Source organism: Mytilus californianus, unplaced genomic scaffold, assembly GCF_021869535.1.
Source record: "Mytilus californianus isolate M0D057914Y unplaced genomic scaffold, xbMytCali1.0.p SCAF_9, whole genome shotgun sequence".
Lineage (NCBI taxonomy): Eukaryota > Metazoa > Mollusca > Bivalvia > Mytilida > Mytilidae > Mytilus > Mytilus californianus.
This window is the reverse complement of record NW_026262745.1, coordinates 84,810,732-84,824,946: the sequence shown is the minus strand read 5'-3', so window position 1 is coordinate 84,824,946 and position 14,215 is coordinate 84,810,732. Positions and strand designations below refer to the sequence as shown.

The 14,215-nt window shown below is 32.2% G+C and overlaps 2 protein-coding genes across 2 annotated transcripts in view; one reads left to right on the top strand and one right to left on the bottom strand.

Moving 5' to 3' along the window:
• Positions 1 to 14,215, bottom strand: part of LOC127714339 (uncharacterized) — a 50,121-nt gene that overhangs the window by 28,916 nt on the left and 6,990 nt on the right. The gene's annotated exons all lie outside the window — the stretch shown is intronic.
• LOC127714340 (putative protein tag-278) lies at positions 1,725 to 13,014 on the top strand. The gene is made up of 13 exons (XM_052220399.1): positions 1,725 to 2,022; positions 2,990 to 3,755; positions 4,958 to 5,044; positions 5,499 to 5,589; positions 6,074 to 6,163; positions 6,656 to 6,724; positions 7,659 to 7,706; positions 8,151 to 8,201; positions 8,506 to 8,559; positions 8,943 to 8,993; positions 10,136 to 10,189; positions 11,135 to 11,222; positions 12,341 to 13,014. The coding sequence occupies exons 1-13, from the start codon at positions 1,818 to 1,820 to the stop codon at positions 12,418 to 12,420; spliced, it is 1,734 nt and encodes a 577-aa protein (XP_052076359.1). The 5' UTR covers positions 1,725 to 1,817; the 3' UTR covers positions 12,421 to 13,014.

Genomic DNA, 14,215 nt, shown 5'->3' with positions numbered 1-14,215 from the left:
TTCAACACTTGCCGAATTGTACCGCGATTCCGCGGGCATCTTCTAGTAGTTATAGTGTCCTGCTCTTTCCCAGTTATTATAATTGTTTATAAATGTTGACCCTCTATCATTATTGTGGGAATATAAATAGAGGGTCAATATGAATAAACTATTTTAATATCGGATGGAATACAACAGAACTCATTATATAAGTGAATATGTATAACGGATGCGGGATTTTATCGCTGTGTTGCATGAAGACCCTTGGTGGCCTTGAGCTGTTTTCGGCTCTATATCTGGTTGTTTTCTTTTTGACACATTCCCCGTTTCCGTTCTCAATTTTGAAATATCATAGAATATATGCTCAAAAAAAATATACAAAATGAAACTTAGAAAAAGGAGAGAGGAGTTCCCTTCCCAAAGTACCTGTGTTCATAGAGTCTAGATGCAAATGTCTCTGTTGCTACAAATTAGAATATTTGAGAAATTTTCGAAATGAATACTCGAAATGTTTTACTTATTTCTTCAAAAAGTACGACTTACGACAGAGCGTCTAGTACTAACTGCAGTTTATGTTTTAGGAATGATAAGGTTTTATTTCACTTTCTTGCCATCTCAGACATTTTCAAAACATCGTAAAACTATCACAAAAAGTTGGAAAGCCAGAGGCTTTATTAGCTAACCTCCTTTTATATGAAAGGTGTGACACCAAAGTTCTAGTAAATAGAAGGTATATCAAGAGACAAAACAAAACCGGGGACCAGAAGTTGACAAGATGGCAATGGACAACTAACGCCGAAATCAAAGATAAATGAAATAGCTGGACCCTTAAACATGTTAAAACGGATAAAAGGAGAAGGGGGAAGGGGTGTGTGTGGGGGGGTGGGGTGGGGGGTGGGGGGTGGGGGGGGGGGGGTGGGGGGGGGGGGGGGGGCGGGGGAAGGACGAGAATAATTTAACCCACTTGTTGCTATAAACATGTTTATCAATTCCAAGGCACGCAATGAGACAACTTTCACTCATGACAAGATAATTTGGAATTTAACGGATCGAGAACAGATTTGGTCTATTGGAGACAAAATACCCAAACACTTAAGGCATTGATGAGCTCTAATGCTTATTCATTTGTTTTTATCTTGTTATGATGTGAAAAATTACTCTTCGATATCCGCTTTGAGTCGGTAACAATTATCATTTTATCCCTAGGTGTTAATAGCATTTCACTGCTTCAGAAAGCGAAAGGGATGCAGAATGAAGTTCAAGCATTCCTTCGAAATTACAAGTTATCTGCATCAAAGAAATTGCCAAAAGTAGGGGACAGCATATTCACTGATTATGTAGATACTACACAAGGTATCTCAGAAGAAGCGAGAGATGAGTTGACATCTTATCTCAGTACTTTCGATGAAATAAATATGTCAGTCCTTGATATACCATCTATGGTCCATGATACTATAGCATTCGTCATTCATCACTCATCAGACGGGAAAGGTATAACTGTATACATATAGATAATCTATACAAAAATGACTTCATAAGTGTTCGTGTGTGTTGTTAATTGTCCTAAAAATCTATTAATTTATTGATTAATTAATTTATTTATTTATTTATTTATTTATTTATTTATTTATTTATTTATTTATTTATTTTATTATTATGATAATATTTATAGTTATGTCTCAATTTATTAAGAACACCATCAATGTCTTATTTTTTCATGGCATTTCATGTGTTTTATAGATTCGAACAGTTGTACGACTGCAACAAAGGAAATTGAGACAAGTGCTATCGTTCAACCTTTTCAAGCGATTTGTGCAAAACAAGAGGAATTAGGTAAAATGGTAGAACAGAATCAAACGGAAGAACATAACCGAGTCGAAGAACAGAATCTAACGGAAGAACAGAATCAAACAGAAGAACAGAATGAAGTCGAAGAACAAAATCAACAAGAAGAACAAAATCAACTGGTAGAACAGAATCAACTTCAAGATTTAGAACAAAATGAATTGGAAAAACTAAACGAATTCGAAGGAGAACTAATTGGTATGTTTTTAATACTAAATTAACTTTTTATAGTAATAAAAACAATTAACATACACATCGACATAGTAATTAACTTCAGGTAACGATGAACATACCAATGCAGCGATTGTTGAGTTTTTAATAAAGCAAATTAACATTTAAATGGATGCACGGGAATAAGATCTTAATAAAAGAGTTCCGTTCAGGATTATGTATAAACAAATATACCATATCATTGAATAACTATTAATCTGCAAATTAATTTATATTGAAAATATAATCAAATCTTCTATCAACTTTACTGCAAAAATGGACACATTGAAAGTTTGTTTTTATGCCTCTCCCGTAGCAGAGGAGCCATTTAGTTTTACCCTTGTCCGTCTGTACGTCCGTATGTCCAAAATTGGTTTCCGGCCTCTAACGATAGTTTGCCTCAACTAAATGTTATGAAACTTATACATAATGTTAAATACCATAAAAACAGAGATTAAGTCTGAATTTTGGTCGCGTCACTTTACCATTCTAGAGTTATGCCCCTTTACAAATGGAAAAATTGCTGAATTTTTCGTTTCTATTCTCTAACTTTAGTTTGCCTAAACTAAATGTTATGAATCTTATATGCAATGCTTATTACCACAAAACATACATCAAGTTTGAATTTGGTGGCGTCACTTTTACCGTTCTAGAGTTATTCACCTTTACAAATAGAAAACTCGCTGATTGCTTTGTCTCTGTTCTCAGTTTGCCTCAACCTAATGTTATGAAACGTATACACACTGCTTATTACTACAAAATTCAGATCAAATACAAATGTGGGTAGCATCACCTTTACTGTTCTTGAGTTATGTCCCTTTATAAGGTATTATGCAAGCGGGAGCATCATATGTGTCCCTTAGACACATTCCCCATTTATTTTAAGTCTGTAGACAGTACTGTAGATGTTAAATATAGTGTGCATCTAAAACTTATTCTCAAAACATGTTTTCAGGTGAATGTTTAGAAGTTCATGTTTCCAACATGGTAAGTCCTGCACCAGAAAGGCTATATAGGGCAATTGACAATCGTCATGTAGAGGAAATTAAATCAGCCCTTTCAAAGAAGGAAGCTTGTTTTACGGTTCTCCTTGGTAACGTCATAGATATAAGCCGGAAAAAGATTAAGGAAAGAAAACTCAGAAAGCCAGGGAGATATACAATTGAGACGGTGGGTGGGAATCATACACGGAAAGCTATTCAAGAGCTGTTAGAAGAAGATGAGGCAAGGTTCAACCATTTATGTACAGTAAGATGCCGTTTATACTTCAACCTATCACATGTTGAGGCCCTAAGATTGGGTCACGACCACAACATGACAAACGATTTGAGTAAACCCACTTCGGTCGACGATTTTATTCGAATGTTTAGAAAGGAATTGCACAAGCTTTTCGACAAAAACTTTAGAAAAATTCCCGCAAGTATCATTAAACAGTGGCACCAAAACCTCTGCCATATACTGGGACTTGACAATAAAAGAGACCTGCATAATAAATATAAAACCTTATTGGCCATTTCAAGGTCAGAAGAAAATGTGTGGGTAAAAATATGCAAAGTGTTTGACTTGTATGAAAAAAGAAAATTCAAACACCAACCAAGAGGCATGATGAAGACCCTTCATTTTAAGCAGTTATCAGGTTTTGAAAACGGAAAGCGGTTGGAAGTACTAAACAATTTATTAAAAACAAAAGACTGGAAAGACATGCCCAGCAGCTGTGAAAGGTTGGTAAAATAAGCAATATATATGTACAATTATTATAATTTAATCTCTGTTTTGATGGTATTTAACATTATACAAGTATAAGTTTCATAACATTTAGTTGAGTCAAACTAGGAATCAAATCAATAACGTCAACATAAATGGAACTATCATCGAAATTTTTGCGATACTGTTACATTAGGTGGGACAAGTGGGGTGGGGCGTTTTTCCTTTTAAATTGATTGTGGTAAAATATTTTGTTTCCTTGAAAATTTATGTGGGGAAATAAATACGACATACAATAACATAACCATACTGTACAACAGAAATGGGAAATGTTTATAGTAATGTAAAAAATGCCACTGAATTAAAGTAAAACATTTTAAATTGCGACTGCCTATTTTGTATTCATTTTTTCCTAAAATCACTTTTAAGATTACATCAGCAACCCAAGTACTAATTCTAATTATGTTACTCGTCCTGAACATGTATGATATATTTGCCACTGGACGTGAAACAAACATCAATCAATCAACTATCAAACAGCGTTTTACTTTTTGTCTTTTTTTTTATTTTGCTTGTTATGCTTGACATCGTGTTAATGATTTTAACATGTGCATGATGCTGGATTGATAGCGTCGCACGAAAACAAATAATTTGATTGATAGCGTTGCCCGAAAAAAAATTCCTGACTCAGAAAAAAAAAACATACCCGCCGCCCAAAAAGCCTATTATGTTAACCCAAACTCATTTCCTAATGGTTATCCCATATCAGAAAACTAGTTATAGTTTTCTCGTGCAACGCTTTCAATCAAATTATTTTTTTTCGTGCGACGCTATCAATCAAGTTATTTTTTTCAAAATTTAACACTATAAGGTATGGGGGAAATCTGCATTCAGGATATTTTTGTTGTCATCTGCTTGACCAGAATATTTTTTTTCATCAAATTGGGGATCAGAATATTTTTTAGGAAAAAAAACATACCCCCCCCCCCCCCCCCTTTTGAAGTTAAATGGTAGTTCCTTAAGTAACAGCATAACCACCCCTAATTCCCACTCCTTCCAAAAACAAAAACAAAAAAGACACAATTACAGAAGGTCGAGTTATTAACTTATCATGCAATTTTGTTTTAAGAAAAACAATTTGAAAGACATTCTTTAAGTGATCCAACTCACTAGATGTATATTACAAAGCTAGAAAAATGTTTTGCATTTACTTTACTAGGAAGAAAAAAGATCTTGTTGAAGCGCACTGTGACGTATCAAAGAATGATGCTTTAACTTTCAGCAAAGAAATTAAAGAAGAAAATAGGTATACATAATTTGCATCCGTATTAAAAATAATAACATTGATTGATTTATTGTAAAATGAAGTCTTAACTCATATCATACAATTTTGTATTAACCTCGATAATTGTTGAATTTTTATTTTAAATTTTGTTTTAACTGCCATGGAATATAATTAATTTGTCTTTGACCAACGTACAGGAATATTTATCGGTAACTTGTAATTTATCAATTTTTATGCATTTATTTCATGAAATACTATAACATTTTTGTATTATACAATTCAAGGCAGAAAATCCACACTGTGACTTGTTAGTTCAGGGGTTTTCTTATAAATCTTACTACAGATGATTGGTTTAAATGTTTTTATACTGACTAACAAACCTCATTTATTGTATCATTGATCGATACAAAAAAGTACTTTAAAATATTTGGAGAAGACTTTTGTTTATCATTTTTATGTTGTTTTAACATTTTAGTTCATTGAAAAGAAAACTTCATGAAATGAGTAAGCAGTTTGAGGCATCAAAACGGCATTGCAAGGAAATGAAAGCAACAGTAGATGAACAGGTATTATTGATAATAACCAGTATATACATGTGTTGTTCGGTCACTTGTTGAATATTTTTCTCTATTTGAATTCTTCGATTAGTTATTCTATAAATCGTACCTTGTCATGTTAAAATTGAAACTGAAAGTAATCCAGGATTTCATAGAGAGGTTCATTTCATCCTGACATAAAAATGTTACTGATTTACTATCATGACTATGCGGCTATATAGATTTAAATAATAAAGTTATAATAAATAAATATTTGTTTGACAACACATGACTTGAATTGACTGTTACTGTACGATTCTAGAGATAGACAAATAATTTAACTACTAAGTTTAACAAAGATCCGGTTGTCCATGATTCTCACTACAAATGATGACTTTTGAGAACATATTTCTTGTTTGAAGGCCCCCGCCCTTTTACATATTAAAAGAATACAATTTTTTTAGACATGCATAAAGTGAAAATACATCATTTTTACTATATTTTACTTCTTCAGGCTTCCGAGATCATCTTGTTAGAAAAGCAAAAAAATGACCAAGCCGAATCGCTGCAACACTATCTATTTATTGAGACAATGGAGAAAGAGGTAACCATTAATTAGTTCTTTCACATCAAAAATATTAGAATCAATCAATTTTGACACTTTATGTGAGCTCATATGTAAATTGAAGGTTTTAAGTGTTGCATGTAAGATGCCTTAGTATCATTATAGAAACATTATTATATGAGAGTCTAGTGTCTATAACCAAAGTATTTGAATACGGTTAATCATGACAGAAAGCCGATGCCTGTTGAAAAGTAGTTTACTATATGATCATTAATTCACGTCTTTATAGTTTTAAAAATTGCTTAAATGTTAAAAAACATTTATCAATATATTCAATTACAGAAAAGCAGAAAACAATACGGAAATCTATCAATTGGAAGAAATTATCTTTTTCCTAGAGCCACAATTATTTTAAAATTGAATGATGATACTCATCTTAATAAATATCTTCTTATTATATTGAATTAAACAAAATATCTTCGTACTGTTACCTCTAGTACGAACTTGATATGAGATGACTTTTTTATTTAGAAATCTGAAGAATGTAAACGGAATGAGAAAACTATAGCAGAAAAAGATGCCATGATCAAGAACTTGGAGGTATGTTCATAATATTAGATTTTATTGACACATCTCTTTGATATTATTGCCTAATTGATCTGGTTGTTGAATTGTGAGGATGTTCATATTCGTAATTTTTCTTGTCGTTCTTAGCTCACTTAAACAAAAGTTATTGAAAACTTCAAATTATTTGAAATTATTACCTTTGGTTTTACCGTCTTGTAATAAAGATATCCATTGCAACTGAATCATCTGTATTTCATAGCAAGTCATATTAAATCAGTTATAAAATTGAAAATTGAAATGGGGAATGTGTCAAAGAGACAACAACCCGACCAAGGAGCAGAAAAACAGCCAAAGGCCACCAATGGGTCTTCAACAAAGTGAGAAAATCCCGCACTCGGAAGGGGGGGGGGCGGGTTCATGTGGCCCCTAAACACAAATGTGTATTAGTTCAGTGAAAATGGACGTCACACTACAATCCGAAACATATAAATGAACTAAAATTAAAAAAAAAACAAAAAGGCTAACAAAGGCCAGAAGCTTCTGACTTGGGACAGGCGCAAAAATTTTATGACTGTGGAATAGTCCTTGATAAAGTTGTGTCCGGCAAAAGAAAATAATGTTAAATAAAATTGCATCATGGAGAAGTCTCAAGACCCAATTATTGTTTTATAGTCATGATAAGTGTCATTCAAGAAAGTAGTTACATTGTGTACAGTTGAAGTAGTCAACCATTTTCATGCTCACAGACAGGAAATTAGCGACCACCTTAATTTTCAATTTCTATATTTTCTTTCTCTTTTACACCCAAATCCCTGAAACTCAATAGGTGAAAAATCAACATGTGATTGCGCACGAACATTGCATCATGTGTATTTTAGCATACTTGTCATTTTTGATTCACAAAAGATTTACATCTGATATAATTTGAAACTTTATTTTATAATACATCTGTTCTTTATTTTGCTAGAAAGAACTAGAAGATCAAAGGAAAAGGAATGCAGACACTATTGTAGAGGTATTATGTTTCTAATGCACTATATTATGTGTAAAAGAATCTTAACACATAATTTGTCCTTTTTCATATAATATTAATATATATATATATTTTTTAAATTCATTTAAGCACATAGCGTCATGTTCCTGAAATAGATTTTTTCTAGCCTCTACTTGTCTCTCCAAAGAAACTTGTGATTTAGCCAAAAGAGGTAAACATCAAAACTCATGATTGTTTATCCAATGCCATCACGCTGGATCAACTATTCATATCGCTTTTGTAACTCCAGATCCATACAAATAGCAGTGGCGATTATGAAAAGTATTCAAATCATTTTGCATACCTTATTATACACATCAATGTTTTATTTTGCTTTGCGCTTTTCATATTTTAATTAAAACCGCAAATACAATATTCTGTGTACAAATATTAAACCTTTATTTACAATTTAAATCTTTTTTATAGGCAAAAGACAAGCCTAGCAAGGCAAAAAACAGAAAGTTGCATGAGAACAAGGTGAGTTAAGTGAATTTTTTATTTTCATACAACTATTGAATCTATTTAGGGAACAGTCTTAAAAAGATATATAGTGATATTTCACTTTCCATTAACATATAGAAAATAGCGACAATTGCATATTTCTAGATGTGAAGATAAAAGTAATATCAATATTAAGAATTTAACGCTCACAGTTTTTCATTAGTGTCAATGGATTTAGCTTAAGTTGTTTAAAACACTTTTAACTTTCAAATATCATAAAAAGTTATTTCTTCATTGCTTAAAACTCAATACGTAATTAGATACTTTATGATTATAATAGGAAAAGGAGAAAATTGAAAATCAGGCCACAAATGAGGAGTTAGTAGCAACGAACGTGAGTAAACAGAATTTTGATTTGCTGTCTAACTTACTTACATTTTTATTGAAGATTGCCAATTAATGATTTACGTAATTTACTTAACATTTTGCTAAAATTAAGGTTTCAAATGCTGAGGCAAAGTTAAATGTTTATAAGACCATATGTTTATGTCCTTAAGTGTTTTAGCTATCAACAGTTTATATTTTTGTTTTCTCAAATATTTTGCTGGAGACTATACCTTATGGTTATTTATGTCATCCACATAAATTGTATTTTTTAATTGAAATTACTGCTTCTTGTGCGGTTAACCTTTTTAATATGATAAATGGAACCTCAAAATACGATATTAATTGTACAAATGTGAAAGTTTTGATAAAAACAAAACATTATTTTCATAGGAAACAGAGATGACAAGTGAGATCGAAGCAAGAACTTCTTATGCAAACGAGGTAAGTTAAGTGATTTATTCATTCATGTTTTTTTTTAATTTCATCTTTGACCATTAATTTTATAGCATGTTCCACGTTCACTTTTAAATGTTATCTATTCGTCGATGTGGATATGGCCTCATTTACAGCCTACACATGTTGAAATGAGCATACAGCATGACCTTATAGAACTATTTCTTGTATAAAAAGACTTAAATAAACAAGGAAAATCAAGTCTTTAATAGTGCAATCGATTAAAATCAATTATTACCTAAGATAACATTAAGTTACTGTTCAGTTTTAAACCTATGCATCCGAACGTTTACAAGAATTGAGTTTACACGAACTAAACGTCATTTTACAATTTAAAAGACGAAAAGTTGCAGAATGCGAGACAAAGTGATTATTATCCGGCCGTGGCGGCGGCGATGTAAATTATTGATCAAGGTTCAAGTAACTTGATAAGGTCTGTTTCTCAGATACTATAAGTAGTATGATTGAAAGGGGTGCATGTCAGTCTGACAAGTAGCATCTCACCTTGACCTAATTTTCATGGTGCATTGGTTGATGTTAAGGTTTTGTGGTTTAGTCTGTTTTTCAAATTCTATAAGATATAAGTCATCCATAATTGCTGTATGGAATAACTGTAATGCGTACATGTCTGTCAACCAGGTATCGTCTTATCGTGACCTCATTTTCATGGTTCATTTGTCAAAGTTTTTGTGGTTGGGTCTGTTTTTCATATTTAGTAAGCAGTAGGTCAACTATATTTGGTGTATCGAATGATTGTATTGTAAACATGTCTGTCTGGAAAGACAATTTACTCTTACTTTGGCCTCATTTTCATGGTTCTTTGGTTAATGTTACGTTTTTGCGTTTTGGTCTGATATCTTATTACCATAAGCAATAGGTCAACTTAATTTGTTGTATGGAATAATTGTAAGGTGCATATGTCTGTTTGACAGGATTTATCTAACCTTAACCTCATTGTCATGGATCTTTAAAAATGTTAAGTTTATACGATACTTGTATTTAAACCTTTATCTTTAAGACTTTCAACATGAAATCAGTGGTCAGTGAACCAGGCGAGACGCTTCAATGTGTGCTTAGTCAATTATACAAAACACTAAATAGTTAATTATTCACTCAATTATTTTCAATAGGAAAAGAAGAGACATGAGAATCAGAAAAACATCAGATCATTGGAAGTAACAAATGTGAGTATGAAGTATGAGTATTGTAATTCATTTCTGCTAGTCTTAGGTCATGGATTATGTAATTTACTGAAACTTAGATTAAAAAATTGTAATGCCTTGGGCAAAGTAAGTCAGTGCAATCTATATTACGTGTATGCAATGTGGTTTTGAAGCTATCAACCGTGCATATTTCTGTCTTTTCCGCCAAATACCAACGAGCTCAGCCAAACACCACCGAACTCCCAAAAGAAAACATATATATATGAATATATTATTTTTCATTTTAAATTTGCACGTTGTGTGATAATTCAGCCATTTTGAAAAAAAATGTTGAGATGGGGTTACGGGGAAAAGGGGGGGGGGGGAGGGGAAAAAAAAAGGGGGGGGGGGGGTAAACCCAGGAACATCATGATACGTTTAGATGTTTTGTGAATTTCAAGAATAATTTCAAAAATATTTCCGGCCATGTGTCAAGAAACGATGCTATCCCACGATGCATCATTATACCTTACAATAATCGATTTTATCTTAAACTTTGCTGGAATGATTTCACACTTAATTGGAATATTTGTTTGAGTTTTACTTGACGTTTAGTTCTGCCACATTATGTATGTGTCTGTCCGAAATCAGTAATTTAGTGGTTTTTTTGGCTGCTGTGATCTATGTTTTTCATTTCTATTTATTGGCCGTTGGTAATCTCGTTTAAATTATATGACATTATGTTAGATCGTCTTTTTTTTTAGCTTACACTACGGTATATGATTGCTTATTGTTGAATACCGTACAGTGAAATATAGCTGCTTACATCCACGTCAATTGACACCTAGTAGATAGTGTCACTAAAAATCATACCACATCTTTTTATTTCTATTTAGTTTAAAACGTGCTAATTTAACAAAATTAAAAGCAGAATTTAAACTGAGGTGAAATTTTAAAGATAAATACATTGTTTTGATTTTTTCTCAGGATTTTGCAGTGAACGAAAAAGTAATGGGCTTCTGGAAACCGGAGAAGAAATGGTATAGTGCAACAGTCTTAGAAAAAACTAAATCAGGTAAACCATGATATAAATTAAAGTGAGATTAGAAAAGAACGATAATTATTTAATTGCTTGATTGTCAGATAGTTTTTGTGTTGAAGGCCACATTGTGCACTCTAGACTAAATCATGAACGTTTGTTGTTATTGGCGGAGAAAACCGGAGTATCTAGAGAGAACACAGAGTATCACATGTAGAGCAGGACCTACTTACCATTCCGTTTCGAAGTGGGGTGGGTTATAATAGATTTACTGAATTCTGTTAATAGGGCTTGATAAGGGACTCTGAGACGACTGAAAACGAAAATCGTTCCGGACACAGAATCCCGAAAGGGATAATAACTCAGTTTAAATTTTGTTGAAGAAGGAGGTATATTTACAGCAATTTTTTGCACTACAATTGTAACAATCGTTAAATTATTTCAGACCTTCAAAATCATGTTATTAGGCCTACTTCTATTCGTATAACTCAGGTTGACTAGAATTATAAAATCAGTGGTCATGTGCGCAACCTTCCCGAATCGAAGTGAAAATACTACTGTGTTAAATATCAAAACTAAGGATATAAATATAGCATCGGCTGTTATTTTTTGTTTGTTTATGGGCGTCGATAATGCAAAATTGATGTCGAGGTTACTCAGGTAGGTTTAAAAGGTCAAACACGGGGGTTTCGATTGCAAACTCTATTAAACACAGCAAACTCTACTAATCGGAGTTGGACAATTTAAAGTAGAACTATGTTATTGATAAATTAGAATGCTAATATAATCGGTACACTTAACTGCAGAACTGTCACTAGTGATGTCACTATGATTTCGTAAACATGTTGTAAAATTTGTAGTGTTTGACCAAAATTACCCTTTGGTTTACGAATTCAAATGCCAAGGAAGTGTTTCTATAGTTGGTCGTAATGATATGTATGTTCCTTCTGAAAAGTTATTACACGAATACTACTTTTATGCTCCTGTCGAACCAACAGAAAAATGTACATAGCATACGAAGTCAACATTGTCATAAAGTCGAGGGAAACACCGATTTGAAAGGAAAGATGTAGATATATTTGATTTATTTGTATATATGTAATTTGTGTATGGTGTTCTGTCCTTTTGATGTGAGAATGTTATCTATTTTACAGGTTACAAAGTCATATTTGCAGACGACAAAATAGTAAGAGTCTTAAGTCTACAGAATCTACGAAAAAAGACATCAAGATGATTTCAGATAAAGGTGTTATGTTTATATACCGGTATATATGAACTTACAAGAGACTCGAAGTCATCTGATACTGTTTTCCAAACAGGATATGATAAACAATAACAACGACAAAAGGAAGCTGTTATCTTGAACACAAGAAATTTAATATCAGTCAAATGATCCTATATTTCTATACATGAATACATGAATGAACAAGGTTATATATGTTATTTAATTTATATTGGGACATTATCATGATATCTTAATAATAAAAAAGCAAACAATCACATAATTGGCTTGTTTGGTGTAGAATGTTCTTATGATTTAATATGGCAAACTGTATGTAGAAAAAAGGAGTCGTTATTACACCATCAATGAGACAACATCAATGAATGAAAAAGATATCTTAAGTGCAATAATCCTCAACAACAGATACAGTTGGGTGCAGACCAAGCATTACAAGCATTACATAAAGTAAACGCGCTTACTTTTCGTGTTAACTAATTGTGTAAATTATTAAAAAAAACTTCGTGTACATTTGTACATTTTTTTTTATTTTTTTAAAATGACTTTTATCTTAATATTTTACTTATATGTGATTAAATCATACCAATTCAAAAACACTTTTAATTCGAAATATTAACTTTAATTAATTGCAAAAAAAAATTAATTGCAATAACTTTAAATAGCGGATTTTCTATATCTTCTTTTCAAATGTACAAATATTGACTCACAAAAATATTTGAAAAAAATATGTCAAAATTAAATACTGCAAAACTATGTGTACATGTAAAATTATGTTGTATACAGTATCATGAGTAATTCGTCAACATTCTTTATGGCATATTCAACTAGGTTATGCTAAAAAAATAAAATAAATGACATAGCATACAAAACTTCAATGCCGTAGCACATTATCGCGGCTTTTCATCTAATAGTTAATAATTGGTCAATCTGCGTTAACGTGCGTTACAAACAGTAAATGTGCGTTTACTCTTTACAAAAATAGAAGACGCGTCTTATTTTACGTAAACGCGGAAGTAAACGCCCGTTAACACATTACAAAATTAGAAGACGCGTCATTTTCGCGTTTACACGGTAAACGCGAAGGTAAACGCCCGTTTTCTTTTTATGTCTACTGAAATTTCGGAGTTAACGCGGCGTTTACACAAAGTGCACGCGAGTAAACGCCGCGTTAACATTTTCCGCCCGTCTACATGTAATGCTTGGTCTGCACCCAACTGTAGGTTTGTACAGAATAAGTTTTAAATCGTCAACAATGAGTCTAACAATATTATGCACATACAGCTGTGCAATATAGTTGCAGTATTAAAACATGTAACAATGTGTCATATAACACTTTTTGTATTCATTACACAATCTTAGCATATTAAAAGTGATGATGATGTACTTATATATCTTTTTATCTTTATGCAAGTTATTGCGTTTCGTCATAAAAATCATTTCTTTTATAAATTCACAAAAGCATCATCACCGTTTACATACAGGATAGGTATTTTGTGAACACCGACAGCTTCATGAAGAAATTTGAAAATATCGATATTTGGTATAACAAATTGGTTGGAATTGATTTCAAGTAGTACGGTGGTGTCTACTGATTAAACATAGGTGTCCTTGTTTGTGTGCGTTTTGTTGTTTTTTGTTGTTTCCTAAAAATATACCAATCCCTTATGTTTTCGTGGGTTCGTGTTGCTTAGTCTTAAGGTTTTTTATGTTGTGTTGTGTGTACTATTGTGTGTCTGTTGGTCTTTTTCTTTTTTAGCCATGGCGTTGTCAGTTTATTTTTGACTTATGA

Excerpts from the sequence above, each read along its gene's own strand:
- LOC127714340 (XM_052220399.1), top strand. The coding sequence starts at position 1,818 with ATGGTAGAACAGAATCAAACGGAAGAACATAACCGAGTCGAAGAACAG. Across the intron at positions 3,756-4,957 it reads ATGCCCAGCAGCTGTGAAAG|GAAGAAAAAAGATCTTGTTG; the intron begins GTTGGTAAAATA and ends TTACTTTACTAG. Across the intron at positions 8,560-8,942 it reads AGGAGTTAGTAGCAACGAAC|GAAACAGAGATGACAAGTGA; the intron begins GTGAGTAAACAG and ends TTATTTTCATAG.